General features: G+C 43.1%; 1 protein-coding gene across 1 annotated transcript in view; it reads left to right on the top strand.

The window, feature by feature from the left end:
• LOC138608701 (ephrin type-A receptor 7) overlaps nucleotides 1-21,495 on the top strand; it is a 69,814-nt gene extending 48,319 nt beyond the window's left edge. Inside the window, exons 7-16 of the mRNA XM_069681260.1 lie at nucleotides 441-496; nucleotides 5,168-5,293; nucleotides 6,965-7,150; nucleotides 10,406-10,467; nucleotides 10,940-11,056; nucleotides 12,998-13,084; nucleotides 13,411-13,563; nucleotides 16,985-17,175; nucleotides 17,262-17,426; nucleotides 19,178-21,495. Coding sequence (XP_069537361.1) covers nucleotides 441-496; nucleotides 5,168-5,293; nucleotides 6,965-7,150; nucleotides 10,406-10,467; nucleotides 10,940-11,056; nucleotides 12,998-13,084; nucleotides 13,411-13,563; nucleotides 16,985-17,175; nucleotides 17,262-17,426; nucleotides 19,178-19,292 — 1,258 coding nt within the window. The 3' untranslated portion in view covers nucleotides 19,293-21,495. The remainder of the gene's footprint in view (nucleotides 1-440; nucleotides 497-5,167; nucleotides 5,294-6,964; nucleotides 7,151-10,405; nucleotides 10,468-10,939; nucleotides 11,057-12,997; nucleotides 13,085-13,410; nucleotides 13,564-16,984; nucleotides 17,176-17,261; nucleotides 17,427-19,177) is intronic.
• Nucleotides 21,496-26,898: the final 5,403 nt, after the last annotated feature.

The following is a 26,898-nucleotide window of genomic DNA, read 5'->3' as shown; positions in this document are numbered from 1 at the left end:
TGTGTGTGTGAGCGGTAAAGAGCCAAGTTTTCCTCTAAGCCGAAAAGCCATCAGCAGACCATAGAGAGCTCTCTCCTCTTTAGACCTCCTGTAGTGGTGAGGGATGAGAGATAACTGTGTGCACATACGTGTGGAGAGCACAGTTGCTCGTGCGTGTAAGTGTGTTGATCTTGTTCTTAAGGACTCCATCAGGGTGAAACAACAATAGAGTATCAGTTGCAGACTGGTGTAGCTTTAATTTTCTCAGCTCTTTCTGCTGCCCGTCACAGACGAATCCTTTGGATCTCATACTTTATTCTTCGCTCTCTCTCTCGTCCCACAGTTATTGCACTTTCCATATAATCTATTAAAATAAACAAGAGTCTGATGCTTGTATTTGTTTGTGTCTGCCACGTGGGATGAAACTCCGTCTTGACGCCTGTCTTTGTTTCTCTTTGCAGACAATGCGGCTACAGCAAAGCTTCTCAAGAGGGAGACGAGGAACTTTACTTCCAGTGTAAGTGACAGCGCTGATCACTCTTTCACTCTGTGTTTGTGTGTGTGTGTGTGTGTGTGTGTGTGCACTCCGAGGATAGGCGGAGGAATCTGTCAATGGATGCTTTGTCCCTCTGATGGCGTGTGCTGGAACGCGTGCGAACACACACGCGCCCTGCATTGCATTACGGATGACTTTCGAGACATCGGCGCCACGGCATTAATTCTTAATTCTGAGTGCACGCTTAGCCAACTCTGAGCACACTGACACACTCCATTAGGTGGTGTGTGTGTGTGTGTGTGTGGAGTGGAGTTTGATGGGGAGAGATTGAAATCGGGAGGAGGGGGAAGAGAGAGAGTTGGGGGAGGGGAGGAGGAAAAAGAGGGCGAAAGCAGCAGAGTTAGCGAGTTAGCGCTTCCAAAAAGGATGCTAAATGTTGCTGTCGTTGTACAAGGTTGTAAATGCGTCTTCTTTTTTTAAACCCCTCTCAGTAGGCGATTTGTTTGACAGTGACAGAATGGAAGTGGTTTGACATATCTCTTCCTGTTTGTGGGTAATTGTGCGTGCCAGTGCTTTGCTAATGTGGGGAATGTATGTGTGTGTTTGGAGGGTTTCCTTGGACGCGTGTGCGTGCTCATTTGCGTTGTTTAATCTCCCAGCATGCTGAGCCCTCTGGAGAGGTTTGGAGCGCTATGCCTGATGAATAATGAGCCGAAGCCATGCGGCTGGGAATTAAATCTGCCCAAACAAAGACACGCCAGCAGCTGACACACACGCAACACACACAAAGACACAATTTTTGGCCTGCTTTTCAAACACACCTTTGACACTCGCACAAATAGACACATTTCTGTTCTCCTCGCTCTCTCGGGTCCACTTCCTGTTTTTCCGCAGCACAACCTGCCCCTCATGGTGCTGCAGGTCCTCCTCGTCTGAAAGTACGGAGCGTGTGAGGAAGTGTCATGTAAGCTTCATTTATTTTGTCCCATCTGTTCGCCTCGTAGACTCTTAAAAACACACTCCACGAGCAAAGATTCGCACGGGAGGACGGACGCAAGGAAGTAGGGTAGAGCGAGTGAAAGGCGCTGTAAGAGGAGAACGGATGATGATGATGGGTAAGTAGTGAGTTGGCAAAGACGGAGAGACTCATCATAAGTGACACTGCTCAGAACATTAGTTTTATGTGACCTAGAAACACGCAATGGGGAGGAGGAAAGGATCTGCAGTCTCCATTAAAAGAGCAGGTGCAGATCTTGCATAAGAGAGACCCTCCTTGCATACATGGATGCAGAAACATAGTAAGTAATCTAAACACTCCGCTGAAGATTGCGCACCCGAGCGTGAACACGCTTCAGTTTCCCCTCAATCGCTCATGTCAGCGACGCCGTTAACCCCCGAAACTAATCAGCCGCAGAGCCAACGAAGCGCGCGGCGGCGTGTGTCAGATCTGCAGCCATTCTCAGCCGATATCGTTGGTTTAAGAGGAATGTGAGCGTCCGTTCATACGTGTGTCTGCGCTGCTTTTAACCTACAACGGTGTGTTTGAAATCCCCCCCTGTGTGACGGAGAGAGGAGTCTTCGATCCCTCACTCAGCCCTGGCCTTGAATTGAAAAGGTTTCATTTGTTTTATGTTTTGCCGATGTGCGTCAAACATATCTGGAACGCGTGTGTGTGTGTGTGTTGGATCAATAAGCTGTTACGAGGCCGCCTATAAAGGATGCCTCTGGTCGATTGGCATTTCAGAAGCGGACTCTGACTGGACTTTGGGGAAGCTATGCTGCTTCTTCCTGGAAGACTCGCCTTGATGTGCACTAACAAGGGGTCAAAGGTCATCAAATTAAGGACCTACTTAGTTAAAGGTTATTGGCTGGTTATCTGCTGGCTAGTTAATGTTGCTAGTTAATTCTTTAAATACAAAAGGCATTTGATGAGGGAAACATCGAGAATCAGCTTTTATTTTCATGAACAGTCAAACAGTTTGAGTCGATTTCACCTGCAGGTTTAAATGTCAGCTCAAATCTGCTCTTGTTGTGTCTCATTAGTGTCACAGAGGCGCTTTTGTGGAGGTGCTTGAAAGAAATTAGGGAAATTAATCAATGATAAAAACCTTTTTGTTCTTGCTGGTTTAGCTCAGTTGGTAGAGCAGGCGCAGGCGTTAAGGTGTTACCGGTGTTACACGGTGTTCAGGCACCCACCGATTGCACAACTCCAGCACCGCCCCCGCCGCCGTTTTGCCTTTTTTGGGCGTAGAAATATGAATATACAAGGAGCCGCATTCACCTTCATTAGGCTTTAAGAAACGTCATATAGCCTAATTAAAACTGTGATGCAGACTCGCAGCGCTGAGAGGGGGAGAGCAGGGGCACAGAGGGAGGGAGGGAGGGATTATCCATTACCAGAGATGTGGACTTGAGACTTGGTGACTTGGACTCGAGTGGACTCGATTCACTGTTTTGATGACTTTCGACTTGACAAAAAATAAATGACTTGAGACTCGACTTGAGGCATGATGACTCCGATGACTTGCGTGTGTTCATAAGTTTGAATGTTAGCTGTTAAATTTCTGTCTTAACTATCAAGTATGTACGCAGCACAAACTGGGAATCATGATTGGACGACTCAAAAAGCTCCCCGGTATGTGATTGTCATGATTGGATGACTGGCTGTCAGTCAAACTCCTTGCTATGGCAACACGCAACATCAAAGAACCCCAAAGAGAAGCCTCATCAGTCGTACTCGTTACTACTCAGTACGGTCTCAGAGCAGACCATCATCATGGCTGCGTCTGTGCCAAGATAACACAGATACAATTCACTGTCATACTTTTTGAACAGGTTATAAATTGGCCAATAATATCATTATTAGACGAGCTGCTAACACCTTGTCTTTTCTCTTTATAAAGACCGGATACTACAGGTAAGAGTGCTGGATCTTGGGTGGAAAAAAAGGGACTTGACTTGCCTTAACTAAGGACTCGACTTGACTTGACATAACCTGTGACTTGACTTGACTTGCCCAAGAAAAAAATCGAGACTCCCTTGAGACTTGGACTAAATGACTTAAGACTTGCTTGGGACTTGAGCAAAGATGACTTGGTCACAACACTGTCGATTACCATGGCAACGACTGAAGCTTGGAAGCTTGGGAGCATTCGGGTCAGCCCTAAAGCGCTCGACAGGTATTGAGCGACATGATTTTTTTTAAATGTCCGGTTTATGTCGGTAACATAAACCAGAGTTTATTAACCGGTGGGAAAATTTGCCCACCGTGGCATCCCCAATACAGAGCTACAGTCCTTGACGCAGCTGCTGCAGGTTAGACTCCCGCTCTCAGGCCTTTGCTGCATGTCATCCCCAAATCTCTTCTCCCCATATTTCCTGTCTCTCTTCCGCTGTCCAATAAATATGCCCCAAACAAACAGAACTTTGTTTTCCCTAGACATTGGATCGGGCGTGAAACTGTATATCTGTTGCATTTTGACTCCAGGCTGCTGTTGTTTTCGTTGCAGCCCTCTGTAAATCACTCTTATACTTACTCGGCTATTTATCAAATGTCAGGCCGTAAATAGAAGGTGTAGAGTAATGTTATTTTGGGGATGTTTTTCCGCTGAGACGCCCAAGCTGTCATGATGTTTGGGATGTTCCCGTCTCGTACCCAAACTCTAAAACAAACAACAAAGCAGCGAGTCATCATCTACAAGTACAGTGACACTTTGAGGTTTCTCTGCCTCAGCGTTTTACTGTCTATTATGTCCCGTCCCACTTTCTGACTGAAGATTATATTGTGTGTGTCTGTTATTTTGTGTGTGTGTGTGTAAGTGAGATAACATTTTGAAAAGACAAAAAAAGCCCTCGTGGAGGAGCCCTGCGATCAGACTAAAGCCGCGTGGAAGAAACACAAAGTCAGATTTAAGCGCTCGGAGGCTTTGATCTTGTTTTCTTTCTCTCCGCCTCTGGAGTTCGCAAGGTCAAAAAATACACAAACAGAGAATTAGACATGTTGTGAACACATAAACTGAAGCGTTTTTATCTCTTAATTGACAGAATCATTCCAAAAGAGTCAGCTACTTGTGAATATGTTAACTTTTGGGTGCTTACAACCACAGATAACATGTCAAAGTGCTATTTTTACTGCATTCCTACAGGTATTATGAGGCTTTATGGCAGAATATACTCCAGCTCGCTCACATATCAATGGTAAAACTCAAGTATTGATTCCGGTCTGTGGATCAAAGAGCGAGGGCTTCTTCCGAGACACAACAGCTCGGTGTAATGTTCAACATGGAGGGAGAAATTCTCCGTTGATGGAGGCAGAGATCTCCTCTGAATGTAGCCTCAGCAGAGCACAAAGAGATGTAGGCTGGAGGAATGTTTCGCTTTGTGTTGAGAGAAAGAGGTAACGTCGGGGTCACAGACATCTCTCAATGGTAACAAAACAGCTGGTTAGCTATCTGTATTTATTTGCTCTTGCAGAGTTTAATGGTGTCTCAATCTGAGAGTGTTTCCTTTTATCTGTTTGTGCCTCGTGGATATTTTGTTACCCGACTCCGTGTAAAGATGTTTTATATTTGCTTCCTTGTGCAAACACAAAATATGTGTTGCTGTCTTGTTGAGTTTTGTGGACCATAGAAAGTCTTGCCCTGCAAGTTCACTTCCTAATAGATGTCTTATGTTGTATGTTTGTGCCTTCAGTTAAGATTCCAACGCGGAGGACCTACATCGACCCAGAGACCTGCGAGGATCTGATGCAGGCCGTGCACGCCTTCGCCAAGGAGCTGGACAACTCGAGCATCAAGATAGAGAGAATTGTGCACACAGGTACGTGATCATTGAGGGAAAAAGAGATATGTTAACCCTGCATTCACATGTTCCCTAGACGCTCCAGTATCCCAGGTTAGGAAGGTTTTCTTTTGACTTTGTTGAGGCTTTAAGGGCCTGTGTCCACTAAATGGGTTTTTTGTGCTGGCAGCGCCCACGACCTCAATTTCACAGCACTTCTCATTGCCGCTTACTGTTGCTAGGCTACGAAAGTTGTCTGGCGGCACTTCCGCTTCTTGCTCTGTGAACTTAATATTTACTTTTATTCAAGGAAATTTTACAAAGAAAACATAAAGACAGAGGAAAGGAATCAAGTCCTGGTGTTAGCAGCAGCTCTAGACAAGAAAGCCAGCAGATTTGATATCTGAAGTCCCGCCCCTTCTGGATTTTGATTGGCCGGTGAGGTGAAGTGGCATTGACGAGCGCGGTGGTATTCCAAAAGTATTACTATTTTCAACTGAGAGTATTACTATTTTCAACTGAGCGTGTGACTCTGCCAGCACACACAAAAAAATGCCTTTAGTGGACACAGACCCTAAGTCGTACACATGGACGCCATAAAATGAAGAAGTGTTGTATTTTGTTGTTTAGAACTAATCAAAGTTAATCTACATGGACTGCAGCTAAAGCAAACAAGCTAAAACCATTTAAGTGATTACAAATGAGCCAAAAATTGATATGAAGTGCACTTTGGTCCGCCATGTTCCTGTGATATGATTAAGCCTTTCGACCTGGGAGGTCGGGTCACAAAGTTCTCTCCGGCCTTCCAAGTCGTTATTTCAAATCGAGGAAGCCTAAACAAGTCGGTATCTAGTCTTTCCAATTCCGACATCAAGTGAATGCAGGATTAGTATGGAGCCTAGCTCCTAAAACACTGGACACTACATTTCCCAGGATGCATGATCTTATATCGCTAAATCCCAAGTTCACTTAGTAATCAGGGTTGTTTTTCAGACCCACAGAAGCCGTTAAACAACTACGTGAAGTGCTTCCTTGTGATGTGTAAAATTATCTTCATGTGTAAAATTGTTGTACTGCCCCTTTAAATTCTAAGCAGGGTACAAAATATAACAAGAATGGGAGTGTATGGCATAGTGGAAATGATGAAATCCTATTCTAAAATATGGTAACAGAAGCAAAAGAGTTCTTAACCTTTCCACTATGTCTAATATGAAATATGAAATCACAGTGTGGGCTCAGGCAGCAGACAGAGCCGGGATTATCTGAACTTGCTGTAATATCGAAGCAACTCAACTTTACTTTTTCGCACTCGCCTTTAACCTGCCTCGAGACAAATTGGAGAAACCAGCTCGATCAGTCTGCCCAAATCGAGCCGGGCTGCTCTGGCTGTTATGTTTTTCTTGTCTCCACTTGATGTTCCGCCGTTTCACCTGCACCCCACCCCATCTTTGATCTCCCTTTGATCCCTTTGTGTTCCGTGTCTCTCGACGGTGTCTGTTCATTTGCGTCATCTCTCTTCCTCCCCGATATGTTTGTATTTCTCCATCTGCTCCCAACCTTTACCCCCTTTCTCCCTCATTCCTCCTCACTTTTATTTCATCTTTGCTCTCCACATCATCAGTGTGACCTGCCCTTTTCTTCCTCCACTCACTCTGGTTGTTCATGTATCAATGGGAATCATGACCTCTGTTTCTCTGTCTCCCCCTACAGGCGACTTTGGGGAGGTGTGTCGCGGCTGCCTGAAGCTGCCCAGTAAGAGGGAGCTGCCGGTGGCCATAAAGACGTTAAGGGCCGGCTGCTCGGACAAACAGCGGCGCTCGTTTCTCAGCGAGGCCGGAATCCTGGGGCAGTTCGACCACTCCAACATCATCCGTCTGGAGGGCGTCATCACCACAGGTAAGGAGGGGATGAGAGCAAGATCAAGCGGAAGGAGGAAGGCAGATTGGGAGGAAGGGAATGCCGCTGGGAAAAGAATGGGGAAACAAAGGAGAGCAGGGGGAAGATGAAAGGAAGCATAGAGCGGGAAAAATCCAGGGTATCCGAGGATTAAAGGAGAAATGGGACAGTTTGACCACCTCTAGCAGCATCACAGGGTTTCTTCACCTGCTTCACCAAGGAGGAACAGATGAAGGAAAGGCCGTAGGGAAGCAGAATGAGGTAAAGAAGAGAAATGGAATTTGACCATTTTAATATCACACGTGGGGAGGGGGTCATCATGTCTGGTGACTGCAGAGAGAGACAGAGAGAGGAAGAAAACTGATGGAGGACCAGGAGAAGACAGGATTGGGAAGAGCAGCGCGATACTCCGACCACTTTAATATCACACAAAAGGAGGGGGTCAAAGCTCACGGCGAAGAGGGGGCGTGACGGGGGGATGGAAAAAGAAGAAAAGGTTGAAGAGTGGAAAGGAGAGCAGCGCGGCGATAGGGATGCCGTACGCCGGCAGCAGCCAGGCTACATCAAGGCCCATTTTCCGCTGACAGATAGCAATTGAGGTCCTAGAGCGAAAACAGGATGGAAGGAGGGGGGAGGGAAAAAAAACTTGAAGAGTGGAGACGGAGGAAAGAGACATGAGAGACAGAGAAGATGAGGTAGAGGTTAATGGGAATGGCAGGTGAAGGGAGAAGCTTTAAAGAGTTTGTGAAGTTTTTGTTACTGCCACAGTGATGCTCAGTGTGTGTGTGTGTGTGTGTGTGTGTGTGTGTGGGCGTTGTGCCCGAACACACTCTGCGCTCAGTAGGATGGCAGCAGATGTGCAGGGTACAGTAATTGGTGCTAGAGACCCAGCGGGGCCCTGAGATCCACTCCAATCTCTCGCACCATCACGTGCACAAACACACACACCTCACATGCACGCTCATATGCTCACTTTCTCTTTCACTATCATTGACACACACACACACCTGCTCGCTGGCCTACTCGCTTGGCATGAAATCGCACATCTTCGTACACAAACAGTGCACACGCACACCCACAGACTGTTCGACTACAAATCACCTGCTTTACATCACTTACCCCCCACCAGATCCCCCTCTCAGCCCGCTTTCACTGCACCACCTGCAGACAGCACCGCCTCCTTACTAATCTTCCAATCCTTTCAGTATAATTCAAGGCCACATGACAACACGAGTCTGCCATGTTAACTCAAACAGCTTTGCCCTTTCCTTTCAACACATTCTACCTCTATAAACTCCTTTTTTATGACCCACTATTTGCTCCACGTTCTCACTGGCAGCTCCAGAATTTTAAGCAGTGGTGGAAGAAGAGCTGAGATGCTATCCTAGAGTAAAAGTTTTGTCGGTTTAATACTTGTGCATTCATTTATAACTGCAATTAAACACATGCTTCATGGACGTTCGGTTATTCTGTCTTGTTACTAAAAGTTATACCATGGTCTGGGTGAATACTCGATTCTGATTGGCTGAAGGGCATCCAATATTCCTGATAATGGACACTGACCTATACATTTATGTAAAATGCTTGTTCACCATCCTAAATCAATGCACTTCATACTTGTATCTAATACGAGTGACTATAGCTGCATATAGGACAGTTCTGGCCTCCATGTGGTCCATTATTCCTGATAATGCACACCTACCTCATTCTTCTTTTCTGTTATGAAGTTATACCATGGTCTGGGTGAATACTCGATTCTGATTGGCTGAAGGGTGTCCAATATTCCTGATAATGGAGACCGACCTAGAAATTAATGCAAAAATGTTTGTTCACCATCCTAAATTAATGCACTGGACACTTGTATCTAAAACGAGTAACTATAGCTGCATATAGGACAGTTCTCGCCTCCATGTGGTCCATTATTCCTGATAATGAACACCTTCCTAGTTCAGTTGAAACTGTGTGTTCACCATTCTAAACGAATGCAATGGATACTTGTATCTAAAATAAGTAGCTGCATATAGGACAGCTCCGGTCTCCATGTGTTCCATTAATGACCTGATAATGGACACCTACTCAGGCGTTACATTATTCAAACCTCTCAGCCAATCAGAATCTAGTATCCTCAGTGGCCTTGGTATGAACTCCATTTACTGTAGGTTTAAATGAGCCACAGTGCAGTATGTATTAGTATACATCCAATAGAATATGCTAACATGTATATTGGCATTGAATTAGCATATTGGCTTCAAATTAGCAAATCCCGCTCTCTTTCACTCTTTGAAAGTCAGTTATTGGAAATGTTCCTTATTATATTGGATATTTTTGTAGGAGGAAGTCCACTTTTTTGTCGGCTATACCCGTTTTCTTTTTGTGTCTTCTTTTATCGATTTCCACTCATGGTCAGAGCCTGTATTCAGTATATTGATGACAATAGAGTAACATTCTGCCAATTTATAATCTCTCTTTACTAATCTCTTTGTCTGTGGCTAATGTATTCGTCCCTGTGCTTCCACCCAACACACAGTTAAACCTCCGATTCACTCTCCAGCTCGCATTAATTACATGACGGCTGGCATTTTACGGCCGCCTCTCTGTGCTGACTCACAGTTCCCGAGTGTTGTTGGTCACCTTTCCAAATAGCTTCCTGATCGCCTTGTAAAACTGGCAAACCATGAATTGTGGATTTAACAATGCCAAGCTATCATTTTCGCATTATGCCTGCCAAAACTGTCAGAGCTGAAAGCCTGTCATCCTAGATGTATATTTTTAGATATCAAGCTTCATCTTACTGTCTCAACCTCCCATAATCCTCTGCTTCTTCTGTCTCTGCTGTTTCGACTCTCCTCTGACTGCTGCAGTCTTATTTTCCTCCTCTGTGCACTTCAGAGCACTGCTGGATCCCTGCCATCTGCGCCTGGGCACTGTGTGTATGTGTATACGACCGTGCATACCTGGACTGTGTTGGTGTGTGTGCGTGTATGCGTGCGTGTGCGACTGTTTGAGGGTCGTTAAACTTGCTGAGACAGCCGGGGCAGCACACAGGTTCTCCCGGCTTCACCACAGTTCACTGGGTGAGGAATGGCTTTGCACAATGCCTGCCGCGCTGCCAAGTGGACTAGACTCACTTTATTCTCCCCCTCCCTCCCCCTCTGTGTCTCCGTCTCTATTACCTCTCTCTTCCCCCCCCAACTCTCTCCATTTTATCCAAATGTCACTTTTGCTCAGCTGTTTGCTGTCTTTGTCTTCCTCCAGGTAACACCATGATGATCATAGTGGAGAGCATGACTAACGGAGCCTTAGATTCCTTCCTCAGGGTGAGTTTGTTTATCGTCTTAAAAACAAAAGCACTTCTCACCGTTATCTTTCGTTTCTGAGCAAGCGAGACACTTTGTTGGAATAAATCTAAATTATTATACCGCAGTCCCAAGGCACAGATACTTGTGCTTATTAAGGTATTAAGGAAAACGCAGCATAATTAACAGCACAAATGAAGTGTTTGTGCTTAAAGATGCTGTAAGCTTCTGTAAAGTGTTATTGTGCTGCTCTGCGAACCGCCGCTGCGTGCTTTATAATGATATGAATTAATGGCCTGTTTGTTTTTATTCTCCGAATAAAGGGATTCAGCTCAGTGAACACAGCATTGTGCTGTAGTAACAGATGCGTCGTACTGTATCCGCTCACCTAACTTACTCTCTTTCCTTTCCTTTTCCATCCTCCCCTCCCTCTCTCTTCTTTCCTTTCCTCTCATTTTACATCTTCCTTTCCTTTCCCCTTCGATACCCTCAGAAACACGAGGGCCAGCTGAGTGTGATGCAGCTGATGGATATGCTGACAGGTGTGGCGTCGGGGATGAAGTACCTCACAGAAATGGGCTTCGTCCACAAACGGCTGGCCGCACACAAGGTGAGGTAGCAGATGATGGAGGAGAGCGTGTGCGGGGTGATGTGCGTCTCAGGCGAGCGCAGGTTTTACAGAGGAGGGTTATAGAATACAATTTGTCCTTGTCTGCAAACGTCTCGCACAATCACTTGCCTGTTGGTTTTCGTCCGAGCATCACATGAAGCTGAAAATGACGAGGCGATATTGTCAAGACCGTGTGGCTTTTTCTGAAAGAGCCCGTCTGTCAAACTATGAAAGCATTGGTCACGTTGCAGAAAAAGAGGCACAGAGGAGCGTACAAAGCAAGTTCCACAAAGCAAGGTTGCGTCAGCAGGCTCGACAAAAGCTAAAAACCCCAGTGAGAAGAAAAAGGCATCATGAAGGTTGTTATTAACTTTCTTTGTAAACCCAGGCTCAGGGTCTGTCTGGGTTCTAATAAAAGGCGTCATTTCAACAATCTCACCGGTTGTTATAACACACAATAAAAAATATATAAAGGTTATGACTGCAAAAACGAATGTTACTGCTAATAAGGCAAGAGATGAATGCGGGCACCCTCAGGATCCTTTTTATTTCTAACTTGGTAACTGCACTTTATTGAGCTCTTCAACGATACAGATTATTTGAAGTTGTAATCTCGAAGATTACGTTTAGATTAGAGTTTCGTTCCCTTTGGCGGCACCTGTGGCGATAAACCTAATTGCGGGAGCACACTTCTCAGATATCCAAACGGTGTCGCAGGTGCTTTCCTTCATCTGAGCGTCGAATTTGTTTCCTTTTCTTTGGATTTTAACTTAGAGAGAGTTCGACATCACAATGGCAGATCATGGAGCATATTGGACCTCCACTGACGAGTCACTCTGTCTATACGGCTCTGGATACTTTGTTCGGGGAGTAGGCGGGGCTGCTCCTCCCGCTGTCCTCACCTACGTCCTCAGCGCACACCTACTTTCAAACACGTTGTCATCAGCCTCATAAGGACAGTCCTTGTAACACATAGCCCTCAAAAGTGCCCATTGAGCTGATGCGGTCAGCCACATTCTAGGTTTTTAACTAGTCTTGCTGAAGTTGTATCTGTAGTCATCGATCTTTTCTGATGTTTACTCGCAACGCTTGCAGAGACCGGAAAAGCAGCCGCTTAGCTCCGCCTACCCTCTCTGGCAGACCAACCACTGCTGGCTGATGGAAAGCGCGTCACTAACTTGGCGCCACACAATACTGCAAAAGTGCAAAGGCTTTCATCAGTGGACCATAGGCTCAATCACCATTGTGTTGCCTCATCCGGCGATATTTAGACATTTATTTAAATGAAAATCTTTGAGATTATTACTCTAAAATGTATCGTCCTGAATACTATTTTGGTCTGACACGTTCCTTAATGAAGGAAACTTAAGTTTAAGCCTAAATGACAGTAAAATAATGTGATCTGTGATCCATACCGTTGACAAATCGACTGTTAAATCTAGTTTGACGCTGCAATTCCTGCGTTGTGAATCAGCACCAAAGCTAAAAACATAACTCAAAGTGGCCTGTGGCTGTCATTCCTTCATCCTTTCAGCGTCTGCATGATCTGCTGGGTGAGATTTTACATTTTAATACGGTTCACTTGGCACAAAACTGCCACACAATGCCAACAGATTGTGCTGTATCACACAGCTTCGTTCGCTGGCATCACGAACGCACCGTTATGGTTCAACAAGTTTTAATACAAAGCATATTCCTTCAGCTAACAATCTATATCACTCCTCCCTGAGTGTGAAAGGAACGAGCTGCACAAAGGATTTAGATTTGAAACTCTAAATAACGCGACTTCAGAGTTCACCCCTCAGCGCTGTTTTTCTTGTAAACAATCAATTGTCCCCGCTGTTATAAGAGCTTTCCCCACCAGGGTGGCTACCTGTCACACTGAGCTTGTTTTCCCTCCAAAAGTAACCACTGCTAATCAGTTTGTTCTCCACATCTCAGGTGCTGGTTAACACTAACCTGGGCTGCAAGGTGTCTGGCTTCAGACCTCTGCAGGAGGACAAGATAGAGGCCATCTACACCACACTGGTAAGTCTGTTTTTCAAGCCTACATAATGACCCTAACAGCGGCACACACCCTGATGGTAATAATTTCCCTCATGTATGAGTGAAATTTTAATGAAATGAAAGCTAGCACGCGTCATGTCGGGTTCAGTTGAGGTCATATAATTAAGCTGCAAGAAGAAAATATTTCAATGTTTCATATCCCTGAATGTTTGGAGTTCCACTCAAGGTGAACCCACTCCTCTTTAAGATTCTTTTGATCTGCTGAAAATATGTCCAAAGCTTTTCAAAGGGAATATTAAAGCTTTACTTTTCTGAACTCTCACACCCCTTTCTCCTGCTCCATGCAGCACGGAGGGAAGAGCGTGGTGCTGTGGACCGCTCCAGAGGCCATCCAGTACCACCGCTTCTCCTCTGCCTCAGATGTCTGGAGCTTCGGCATTGTCATGTGGGAGGTCATGTCCTACGGAGAGAGACCCTACTGGGATATGGGCAACCAGGACGTAAGTGTGTGTGTGTGAAGAGAAAAGAGAGATAGGAGGGCTCTTTCCATTAATCTCCTCCTCCATTTTTTATATAATATCTGCACTCCACCAGTCCCCCTCGCTCTCTCTTTCACCTCTTCCTTCAATGAACTCCATGCCCAGCTTGGATCTTATTAAAGGAAAGCCAAGAAGCCACAGTACCTCTGAAAGCTTTCGCAGGGCCTAAGTCCCCCTCTTTAAGTCTGCATCAGCTCCATGACCAATCCTGTTTTCTTTTAAGGACGCATTGACCCCCTTCTGGTGGCCTCCGCCTGTCCTCGAGTGCCAGCCTGCTCTTAAAAGTGTTAAAAAAAATCCCCTCTGGAGTGAAATTCTTTTGGGGGAAATGTAAAGCGGTTGCTATTTAAAGGGTGGAAGAGATTGTCCAGCCTGATAGGACCCTGCTGCTTGTCGCCAGCAAACTATAATTTCCAAGTCAATGTGGGTGGATGCTCTGTTTTATTGCTGTCAATCCTACCTCTTTGTCCTTCAAAAAGAAAGGTTGCTTTTATTCTATTTTCTCAAAGAAGTAATAATTCTAAAGTGCACTGGAAAGCATGACGCAGGTCTACCAAAGAGAACAGGCTGTTCCATGTGCCCCTTTCCTTTTTATCAAAGCTGACAACAGAGATGACATGTAAAGTCCAAGAAGGTGCCATTCTTTAGAATTCTTCTTTCTTTTCCCACCAAACAAATCCCAATTTTGAGGGGCTAAATGTGCTCGAAACCTCACAAAAATTTGCGCACACTTCAAAAGTAATGGAAATTTTGATATTATAAGCGTCTTGAACATGGGTGTGGCAAAACAGCTCAATAGCGCTCCCCACAAAACTTGAGAAATACAGCCCCTGCAGTACATTTCACCTACATGTATGAAATTTGGTAGAAATAAGCATCATGTCAAGGCCGACAAAAAAGCCTCTAAAAGCCATACTTGAAACTAAACAGGAAGTCGGCCATTTTGAATTTATTTAGACATTTTTGTGATTTTTTTTTTACCATTCCTGCAGTCATTGAAGGACTAACTCCTCCTGCACCATTCATCCAACCCACCTCAAACTTGGTCAGAGTGTTGGAAAGACCATAGCAGTGAAAAGTTGTTAAAATCTTGAGTTTTCTTTAACGGGCGTGATCGTGGCAGCATGGCGCCCAATTCTCCACAAACAAGAAGTTGTTATAAATCTCATACACATTGTTAAATGTGCCCCAAATTTTACATGTTCGATAAGAGTCCAAACCTGAACACATGTATATAAAAATATTTAGTTAGAGTCATAGTGCCACCTGCAAGTAAGCAGTGAGCCTTGCATGACAGGTCTTTACATTAAACGTATTTATATATTGACGTACAGCAGCATAATGCATCGTGTGTTGTTCCTTGTGGTCTTTTTAGTGGTTACAGGAAGTGACGCCTACTTAAGTCGAGTCCAAAGCTCGTGGGTGCTTTAATTTTAAGAATTATTATTGTTCATCATGTCGTTAAATCATACTAATGCCTTTTCAAACTACTGCCGTCTTAAAATAGTGCCAACACATTGTGCAGGCGGGTGCTTAAAAGCAACAGATTATTATCATGTTCCATTTTTGAATTTCCGAAATTAATATGCATGACTTATTCATCAGGCACAAGAATAGCATGCTTTTTAACGTTCCTTTTTTTTCCTGGTGCCCTTTCACAGAGCAAGAGAAAGTTTCCCTTAGCCTGGTTCATATTATCAAACTTTCCAATTGAGAGGTCAAAGGTCAAGCTTGTCGAGCGCCAGGGATATTAATCCACTCCAAATTGATACATTATATCATAACGGAATTGTTGGTCGGCCTGTCCACCTGTGATCCATCGCGACCTTTACCTACCGACTTTGATTAAATGGAAAATGTCAAACGCTGAAAAGCATTTTCTGAATGCTCTTTAGTGAGATAGGAGCTTAAAGGGCTGAGGGGGAGGTGGAGTGGGGTGGCGGGGGTGAGTGGAGAGAAGAGAGAGTGTTTTAGGAAATAATGCCGCTGATGGATGCCATTTTTGTGATTATGCTTGGACTTTATTTCCTCCTCTCAGGAGATCGTATTTCTTAGAGTGATTCAGGAGAGAGAGAGAGAGAAAAGAAATCTCTCGTGAGGTGTTGCGGTGAACGGAGGCAACATTAGTTTGATGGAGGAGAGAGAGGAGCATTGAGGAAGTCTGGAGGGAAGCTTTTATGCTCTGCTATTTGAAGACAGTGAGGTTTCAAGGGGATGGATGAAAAGTGCTAATCTGAGATGAGTCATTTTTTAAGACTCATCGTATTTAGTAGCTTATCTTTCAGAGTGGATAAGGTAAAGAAAACACTGGCTTTTATAATCTTGTTTGTTTCATCTTTTTTTTTTAACTCACAGGCCTACAAGGTATTGAATTATGGGAAATTAAAAAGTTATAAAAAAAAGTTTGGAGGCACCACATCAAATATCCTGTGACGTGACCCTAAAGCTGCGTTTCCACCAAAAGTACCCAGGACTTTAAGTCTCAAGAGTTTCTCTCCAAGGGACTTGTCTGATTTAGTTTTCATACCATAGAAACTAAACCAGCAATCAAACTATTTGCTGCCCTGTCATTTGAATGCTACAAGTACTCCACCAGATAAACCTGTTGAGCGCTGCAAGGCCCAGCCCAGTTTTGGAGGGTAAAATAAAGTCCCTGGAACTTTATTTAGACCCTGGTCCCTGCGGTGGAAACACACAGAGTACCTCCAAAAGGTCGGCATTTGTTGTACCAGATGCTGGTGACAATCAGCCAAAGACGCATGATAAATAAATAAAACAAAATATAAACATCTATTTTGATTTCATGCAAACTGAAACTGACCTTAAAGTCAGTCAGTCGTAATCAATTCTGTCTGGTTATTTCCTTTCTTCTCTGTGGGATAATAGTTTGTGTTTTTCCTTCTGATTTCAGTCTGTATCTTATTGTTTCTTTGTAGTCAGCTCATTTGTTTAGGTTAGCATTATCCCTCTGTGAAATTCTATTAGTTTTGCATTCGGTGCGGGCTCCTAAGGTGACCTTTAAAGGAAGCTTCCTCGAAATAAGTTCCATTACTAAAAAGCTAAACAAACAAATTGAACATTGTGGAAGGTGTAGTTAGCGACAAGAGAAAGTGAAAGCACCAGCACTTTTCTTCACTTATTTATCCAAGTACAACCTGCACTGTCCAAAAGCTTCTATTCTTGGCAACAAAGCAACTCAACTGTAACGGGAAAAAAAGCTTTAAATACCTTACGCAACTCTTTTAAGTAGGACAAACCTTTTTCACATTCTCATTTCCTCCTTCATTCTGCCCTATCCAATTATAGTTTAAGTACTGGAAAATCCCAACGCTAATTCCACATTTTCTAACTTGATTGTTTCCCTCCTTTGCATTTCCTGTAGGTGATCAAGGCCATCGAGGACGGGTTCAGGCTGCCAGCTCCGGTTAACTGTCCTCCACATCTCCATCAGCTGATGCTGGACTGCTGGCAGAAGGAGAGGACTGAGAGGCCCACCTTCAGCCAGATCCACTCCGCCCTCAGTAAGAGCATTCGCTCCCCGGATGGCATCGGTTCCTCCACGCTGGCACGCAGGTAATAAATGAGCTCAGCAAATGGATGACTGTACACTTTATTGTCTCCAAATCTCCACTCAATCAACCCTATTTGTTCTCCTCTAGAACCCTGAGTTCATCCATCACGCTCGCAGAGAGGCCTCTCCCCTCCTTCCCCTCCTTTAACTCAGTGGGAGAGTGGCTGGACGCCGTGGACATGGGCCGATACAAGGACAACTTCACCGCAGCAGGATACTGCTACTTAGAGTCTGTGGCGCGGATGACTGTACAGTGAGTGAAATTCCTCTGTCTCTGTGACCTTTCATTTCCTGCTTTAGAGAGGGAGGCTAAGAGAGATAATAAGAGAAGAGATCATTAAAAAAGATAACTGCATGAATAAATAAATGACTTTGGGAATAACGTCCCGTCTTTAATGAGCCTGAATTCTTCACTATTAGAGATAATATTAGCACACCTAAAGAAAGCATGACTGGTTCTTTGGGGAAAATAAGGAGCTGATACAATTAGTTTATCGACTGGAAAATAAACATTTTAGATTTAGCAAAAAAAGGGGTAGACGTGCAGAAAGGGAGATTTTATGGCATCAGCCTGGGCTTGAAACCAAAAGAATTTTTTTTTTTAGAACATAGTCTGCAGGTTCATCAATAATTAATTAAAAAGTTAAAGTTGTTGCAGCCCTCAAATAAAATAAATCTATACGGAGTTACAACAGCATTTTTTATTGTTCTAAGCAAGAAAACTCTACGTGAGCAATATATGTCGTCAGTCTTGTTGTATTTTTTCATTTGTGTTACAATTTCCTTTTGATTTCAAATTGATTATGAATGGACATTTACATTTTGAGAAGCAACTAAACACCACTGGAACTCTTAATTTTGCTCTCCTCCAGTGGTTTAACTTCTTGCGTGTGTTAGTGCACCTTACAGCACTATCATTTGTAGTCTTTGGGGCAACCAGAGAAGGCAAGAAACCTGTGTTAATTTCATTAACCAAAATTATGATTACAAACGTTTGTCAACGACCATTTGGGGTTTCTTATTTAAACATGATGAGCAGAGTTAGTGCAAAACCAGTGTGGTGCAAATGTGCATAAAGATTTAGTGTTAAAGTGTCCTGACGCTTTAAGTCCTGGGGTAAATCCACTTGTCAGTTTGTTCTTTGTATGCTTGCTTCCCCTCTTGCCATCACCGAGAGGAGCTGTACAGTCTTATGGCCAGGGGGACAAAAAAGTTGTTTCCGTGAACCACACGAGACAAGACTGAAATGTTAGTGGTGGGCTGTTGGACTTTCAAAATCTATGATTTTTAAAGCGAGCACCAGTTAGACATAAAATAGTTTCGCTAGAGTGAAAAATTTTGACTAAAATTAGGGATGAATGATATTGGATTTTTTGCCGATATCTGATATGCCGATATTTCCCACCCTTTTTGCCGATTTTCGATACCAATATATCAGGCTCATGTTTTTTTCCACCTCATTGCAGAGAACATCGAGTCTCCCCTGTAGTGGAATTGATATGCCTCCTCTTATTGTAGCGGCCCACTGGCTGATGTGGAAATAACATAATACAGCTGCTTTTTAAAATGTACACATTCACTGGGCAAGATAAGAAAACTACTTAAACTTTATGTTATGTGCAAAATATATTTGCTTCTAACATTTTCTTTCAAATAAAACTGTATTATTCACACAACTTAGGCTTGGATGATGCTGTTTTATCGGCGGAAAATATCGGCAGATAAATGACATATCTGTCGATACTCTTCCTGTATGTATTTATGTCTGTATTTATCGGCAATCAATTTTAATGTTGAATTGAAATAAGATTTGAAAAGAAGTTTAATTTCTCATCTTTTTCACTAACGTTTGTGACCTCACATGAGGCTTAGAGGTGAAACGTCTTCAAGAACTTCAACCAAGTCCAGTCACCTTTTGGATTGAGCTTCACATTACCATGAGCTGGATGACTGAGAACCTTCACAGACACTAACCTTGGTAAATCTTTGTCTTTGTGTCCACAGAGACGTACTGAGCCTTGGCATCACTTCCCTCGAGCACCAGAAGCTGATCCTGGCTGCCATCCAGACCCTCAGAGCCCAGGTCATCCAAATGCACGGCCGCGGTGTGCAGGTCTAAGCGACGGCGGACACACCCAGTATCACCATGCTGCTGCTGCTGCTGCTGCTGCAGACCCACATGTGTGTGCAGACGGATGAAGAAGTGGAGAAGAGGAAAGAGAGCTCTTCCAATCTGAAGGAAAGACGAGCAGATCTTTCAGCTGCTCCATCTACTCCTCCTTCCACACGTCCTCATGCCTTCCTTGATTCCTTCCTTCCTTTTTTTCTACGAAATCCCCTCGGAGACGAGTCCCGTCGCATTTTAAGGGGACAGCAGAGAAGTGATGTCACGTGACTTTTTGTTGTGGCCTCTATCTGCACTTTGACCTTCAGTGCGTGTGTCAGTGTGGTCCCACTCGTTCTGGATCGGCGCATAAAGACAAACAAGTCTGACGCCGACCTCGGAGCTGCAGGAGGGTTGCGGACGCACTACGCTGCGAACACGCCAGTTACGAACAAGTGCTCAAACAAACACTTCCTTTTTAGGTTGAATTTCCCTTTACCACAACATCAATTCACTAAAAACGATATGTAATCAAAGCCAGGAACTATTTTACCAAGTCTTGGAACTGGCACAGCTGATTTCACGTCAACAGGAACTGAGTTAAAGAACAAAATCATATCATTGTACGAGAAGATCAAACATGGCCGCCATGTGATCAGAGTTTCAGAGCAGTAGCTTAAGACGACTGTGCTGTCCCGTGTCCAGGCAAGAGTTGGACGAGGCCTAAAGGAGCAGGGCTAACATACACTACAGCCCTTTTTACATTATAAACAGTGTGTTGATGGGACGAACACAGCTCCAATGAGTTATAGGCGATTATATGCTGTACTTTCAGGAACATCAGCCTGCCGTTTTCGTTTCTGCTGCAGGATGCAACTGTAAATCAAAAAGGATGGAAATGTGTGTTAATTTGCTGTATGTCGTCGTCCGTTTCACCACTCTTTGTTCTGTTTTCTTTCATTTATCTTTGTGCTTTCGTTTGTGCGTTTAAAGCATATAATGTTCTCCTTTCTTTAGCCTGCTGGATGTGATCTGGGTAACATAATCCTCCTCTCCTGAAGCCTTCTTCTCTACCGTGTTTAATACTCTGTACAGAGCACGGGGTCGACTCTGAAAGACGGCCTCAATCAGATATTTATCCATATTTATTTATGTTTACAGACGCTAACCTCTCCAGAAGAGAGGTTAGCGGTTAAGAAGGTTTATTTATTTAACTAGTATTAAAAAAAAAAGATCAAAGCAGTTAAATCCTCTTGTATTGTTTCTATTTTGCTGATTTATTACGTGTACACCTGAGAAAAATGTGTCCTTTTGGAAACAGGAAGTGTGAGGAACACTGGAGGATTTGTACTGTCAGCACACAGTATCTGTGTATTGTTAAACACTGGGTTTGGTACAGTTAATTTGAGGTCCATTATCATTGGATTTGCTGTACACATCGCAGTGTGTGTGTTGCAGAAAGGATGCAGAATGTCACATAGACTTCTTGTCATAGTAGCTGTATGAATTATTACGTTTCATTTTATGTCATGTTGCACTTTTTTTTCCCAGAATTCTCTCCTGTACAGTGATCAACCCCCCGCCTTTGGGGGAGACGTTTATCGGGGCATTATTTGACCATAACACACACTGGAACGTACGTTTGACTGGAATATTGTAACCGGTTTGTATTTGGTGCAAGAAGACTTTTTTGTTCTTCTTTTGCTCTGTAACTTTTTTTGTCAAATGAAATAAACTCATGTGTCCTTATCGATGTTATTACGCACATTTGAACATATCTGAAGAAACACACTGCTGGTCCCTTTGACACACACACACACACACACACACACACACACACACATAAAGACACACGACAAACTGGACCTGGTCACCACGCTGAATTGAACTGAAGTTACTCCCCCTCTCTATCCCCCCTCCCCCTCTCTGTTACTGTGACCATTATATGTTTAATACTGTAAATATGTATTTGAAAATGCTAAATCTATTTTTATAATTTGTTTGAAGAACAATGTGTTGAATATAATATCTGCTCACTGTGTAAGGGTTTTTTTCTTTGTTTAAATTTAGGGCCAATAGCCAAGAAACTCTGTTGTTTGGAATATAAAAGTGAAAAAAAAAAGTTTCTTTTTTTCGTTCGTTTTTTGATGATTTTTACCTGTTAGAAGAAAATCTGATGGCTGTTGCAATATTGAAACGTGTTATTAAAAAAGCTCCAATACAAGCAAATGGTTTTCCTTGCCTTGTGTTTGGGATTGAAAGTAAACCTGATCTAAAATTCTTCTGTTAGAGAGATATAACATATATAACAGCGTTACAAAAATCTAATAAATATACATTATGTTTCTTCTGGGGGGGTGAGGGCAGGGTTACTTGTTGGCCAATCTCGGATCCCATCGGCTATAGTCTGGGCACAACGGTGATAAATACCAGGGCAAACGCGATTAACGACTTCCTTTTCCACGTGCTGCGTTGTTTACAGAAAAAGAACCCCTGTTTTTCTTGTGATTTACTTTAATTAACGGGTCTTACCTTTGCTGAAGTTTCAACATCATGATAAGTAAGTTAGTAAAAAGTAAACATGCAGCTTTGTCAGGTCTGTCCTCAAAAGCAGAAGGAAACTTCTTTTAAAGTGCTCGTTTGTTGAACGGCGGTCGGATCCATCGTTTCTGATGCATTCAAGGAAGTCAGGAAATCTGAACGCTGAACGGCTTACGTGACAGCGTGAGGAGAATTTATCTCAAGTTGAATGATGTTAGATCTAGAATGGTTTGTTAGCTGTTAGCATGCAGATGTCTGTTTATAGAGATTAATAAGACGCTAAATCATCATCAGATGACGCTGATGGGAGCCGGGATGTCATTACGGCGCATTACGTTCTGCCTGCTTTGGCTCTCCTCACGGACTGTTTTTCCTGCATACACCGCAGCCTGATGAAACGTGATTGGTCTTTTTACTCAGACTGCAAGCGATTCTACATTTCTATGTAGAGATGACTTGTTGGCTGACATGCAGCTGGAATTCAAGCAGGAGGACTGTTTCAGATTCATTCATTCATTAAGTCATCATTCTTACATCCGGCGTCAGACGGTGACGCAGCAGAAAAGAGACCGACAGGAGTATACTCCACTGGCAATGGGAATGGAGACAATCAGCATCTATAAGTGGGTCAGCGTGCTAAATTTAGGTGGGAAAGGGGTAATAGAGACAGACAACCTTTAAACTGTCATTTAGAGTCACCAGTGAGCTAACGAGCATGTCTTCGGACTGTGGGAGGAAGCTGGAGTACCCGGAGGGAACCCATGCGTGCACTGGGGACAAACCCGGGATTCGAACCAGAACCACCTTCTGGTTGTGAGACAGTGCTTGCTACTGCATCTTAAATCTATTTTTTTTTTTTTTTAACATTTGAATCTAAGGCAGTCGAACAAAAAATTAAATCAGGATTCAGGATGTATTAGTTTATACATTTTAAATCACATCCTGCCTTCTCTCAGAGGAACACTTACAGTATAGCTTTCTAAAAGCTCAGTGCATAGAACAGAGAAAAAATATTTTCTGACTTGGTCTTCAGGAAGTTTTGGTTTTAAAGATTGAATTGTTCACTTCTAGTAGCACTATAAAGCAGTCTTTTTATGAGTGTTGTGAATGTTTCTGCCAACAACTTAAATACATGCTTGCCAGCATGTGGGCAGCCCGGTTCACATCCTGACATCGGTTTCCGTACTGCAAAGACAGAGTAGTTTTTTTATGTTTAAAACGCAGCTTTGTATGTACTGCAGTGGCAAAACAAAAACGACAGGTAAGAAACAAACTGGATTTATTTTCTACAATTGGGTGAACCTGCTGTGAACTTGAGCGTAGCTTCTGGATTTCATTGTCTCGCCTCAGGAAACAGGGTAGCTGCACTGAGCCGCCGAACTGTTAGGGTGAATGGGGTGTACATGATAAACACCTAATTATGCGTCTACCCTTTCACTTCACTTGTGGTGCAAAGAGAATGAACCGATGGCCTTTAGAGCTTGCTCATCCCTCCAACCTTACGGCTACCCGGACTCGGAGACTTATCTGTGTATTACCAGGTTAATGCTCTGTATCCACTTACAACTTTCTGCTACCTCTCCAAGCTGCTTTTGCGGTTCACGGCTTTCTCTCATTCTCTCCTCCTCTTCTCCACCATGTGAACTTATTAAGTCTTTCTCTCCGGGACTGGGGTTATATTACTTACTGCTTTATTACACAACACCCACCTTAAGAATAGCACTGAGCGTATGGGAAATTATTGTACATGCAAATTAACTTGTGCGGGTTTTGCTGTCGGCAACCGTGTGGGTGTGCAGAACAGAGTGTGCTGGTGCGCGCTTCTGTTCCTGCTCACATGGGTCAACGTGCGTGCATATTTCTGTGTGTGTGTGTATGTGTGTGTGTGTGTGGGTCCATGGGCATACATTTGAGAATGAGATCTTTTTATTTATCTCCTACAGTTGCAGCAGCAATCCATACTTTTTATATTAAAGTCTTATTGGAGTTGAGGATTGGAGTTTGAGACTTAATGAGTTTCATCTCGGAGCCATCGCTGGCTGCAGCTTTCCAAACCTCCCACGCAATCAAACATCAGCTCCTTCAGATGCTGCTCGGCAGACCCCGCCGTTTGAACTCCCAGCGCACTAACGCTGGATTTGGGTATTCATTATCGGAGGCTTAGCGCAGATTTCTTTCCTGCATTCAAGATGTAATGTGATGAAGAAAACACAAAAAAAGGCTTATTTACATTTCAGGCTCATTAAGATGCTGTCTAAGAAAGTGAAAACCTAGAATGTAATGATGTCTCTTAAGACATACGGATGCATTTATCGCAGGAATAATGAAAAACTCATTTATTTTTACTTAAAAAGTAATTGCACTACTGCCATTTTACTGCCATGTAAAAAGATTAAGCTGTAAAAACGTGCTGCAGGTTTTTAATCTACATAATTTGACAGCCTTGACCCTTGACCCCATCCTGCTCGGGGTCAGGACCCACATAAGCATCTGCACACACGCCGAACAGCGGCCTAATCATCTGCTCACTGCCTCCTGTTCCCCTGTGGCACGATATAATAAATGCTATCAGTTTGAGCGTGATGTCTTAGTATGCAAACATCACATTCTCTCCTCGGCGGCGAGGGACTTCTGTGTTGGTTGGTGTGTTTTTTTTTTTATCAGGCTTCTCACGCTTTGGAGCGTAAATCTTCAATCAGATTTGCCTGTTTATTCACTGTAAATGAGACTGGGACGGAGAGAGACGGGCGGGAGATTAAAGCAAACCGTGTTTCTAAATGCAAAATATAGATTGTTGTACCTGAAATCCATCGCTTTGGAGAAACACTCGAGACGTGTTTAAAGCCTGCAAAGAACTGAGAGGGAATTAGAAAACATCACGTGTGACGCGGAGAGGTGTTTCATCAAGAGGCAGACGCCCTCTGAAAGTTGAGAACAATATATGAAATACTGCATGACTCAAACAAGTAGTTCAGAGCGTCAGAGAGTTTTAACGATGTTAGATGTTAGTGGTAATCTGAATCAAATCTTATAATCACGCACTGGAAGAGTCCTCACCCCCACGCTCATACACATTGGATGAAGGACGCCCGATCCTTTGTGAAAGTAGACTCCCTTTGTGGCTCAGATGGAAAGTTTTCTAAAATGTGTCTGCCCTTCTTCGAGCGACCTCCTGCACCGCTCAAACACTCTGCACCTCTGATCGAGTCCTGTTCTCTCCATGCGAGTAGCACACAGTGTGTCTAATATGTAACTGTCTCTTTTTCTTTTTTTAGTGTCTTTATTGCATTTATTTATTTACTGTCAGTTTTCTTCTTGTGCTTTTTTGTCTTTAATACCTCTGCAGATAATTACCTCACTCGACAGAATGTGAACTTCTATCTTATTTATTCGGTCGTACTATTTATGTATTACAGTATATTGCTGTTGTTGGTGTTAAAAATCCCAAAATAAATCATATACATAAAAAATGTGATGATCAGTTGAATGTTTGAGTCAAATATGAAGCAAAAATGCCAACGGTTCATTTGTTGTAGCTTCTCTAATATCAGTTATTATATTATTTTAATTGATATTATATAATTAACAGATGATTATTTGAAGTGTTTGTCCGACAAAGCAAGACAAAAAATTTGGGAAATTGTGGCGGGAAATTTCTGACTATTTGTAAAGTCTTATAGACAAATGTATTGATTAGCTGAAAAAATAAGTCAGACTTTTACTGATAAATTTGCTTCAGTGCAAATGTATAGTTTTATACTTTTCTTTGTTTTATACATAGACTGTATAAAAAAGATAGACATGACAGCTCTCTAACAGTAAGGCCAAAACATCTCTGTTGCCCCCTGCTGACTGGCTGCAGTATTGGTCATAAAGCCCGCCTCCTCCATGTTAACAGATGGGACATGAGTCAAACTATAAAATCAAAATACACGTCAAATAAATGTTTCTCAAACATGGTTTCTGTCATTATAGTTAGCTCTTATCATGCTGATTTACGTCCAAGTGTTCATTTTTCTGACAAGTTTATTTTTAATTAGTTATTTGATGCTGTAAAAAGGATGATTGACAGCTCTGTTGGCAAATACGGCTCCAGCAGCCGATCTGTACGAACGTTGAGAGGAAATGTAATTCAATCACTACAGTCATTGTGAACGTTAATCTCAGACCAACACGGAGAAGTTGTTCTGCTGTTAAACACGCCGGCGTGCATGATCTTTGCTGTTTTTTCTGTCAGTTAAGTGTGTGTTTTGGTTAGCGAAAGTGGCTACGGCGGCTCCACCCGCCGATCTCTACTGCGCAGTCTCTGGTTCCGAAGGACGTCACCATCGCAAGATGGCAGCGCCTGTCACAGGGTGTATTTTGGCATCACTTTCATACAATTGGAGTGGACGGAGACGCGTCGTCCATCTATATATACAGTCACTGGTTTTATGTAATAATAAATCAAATTCATTTAGTTTTTAGATTGTTAAAAATGCCACCTTTGCTTCTAGAAACCTGAGCATTTTTAACATATCAGTTAATTTCTCCACTTTGACTGGCTTCACTTGTTACTTCATGTATTTCATTGTATTATAGTCATGTATCTGGTATTATGTTTGTATGTATGACTGCTCATTGTTTGCGAGACACTGTGTTAATGTGCTGCAGCCTGTCCTGACCAGGACACTCTTCAAAACACTCTTTTTGTCCTGGTTAAATAAAGTTTAATTAAAATTAAAATAAAAAAAAACGATAAATGTTGAATTAATCAATAATGAAAATTCAAGCCTTATACACTATAACCATGGTTCTCAAGTGGTGGGTCGGGACCCAAACGTGGGTCGCAGAGCTGTTTCCAGTGGGTCGCGGATGTGTGCTTGAAAAAAAGGCTGTGGCAAAAAGTCTATGCTTTTATTTTGAAGGACATGGGTTTCCTATGGCGTCTCCTTGTGTCCACTGATTGGGTAATCCCAGCTACAGTTACATTTACGTTCTTGAAACTCGATGAGACTTACAGTAGTTTCATTTATGTTGCACTTTTTTTAAAGATATTTCCTTGTACTGCTTCCTGCGGGTGATTTAGCTTGACTATTAC

The sequence above is a fragment of the Semicossyphus pulcher genome, unplaced genomic scaffold (genome assembly GCF_022749685.1).
Source record: "Semicossyphus pulcher isolate SPU_LCO1_2020_fin unplaced genomic scaffold, fSemPul1.0.p SCAF_5, whole genome shotgun sequence".
NCBI lineage: Eukaryota > Metazoa > Chordata > Actinopteri > Labriformes > Labridae > Semicossyphus > Semicossyphus pulcher.
The sequence above is the reverse complement of the archived record's forward strand: the minus strand, read 5'-3'. Positions and strand labels throughout refer to the sequence as shown.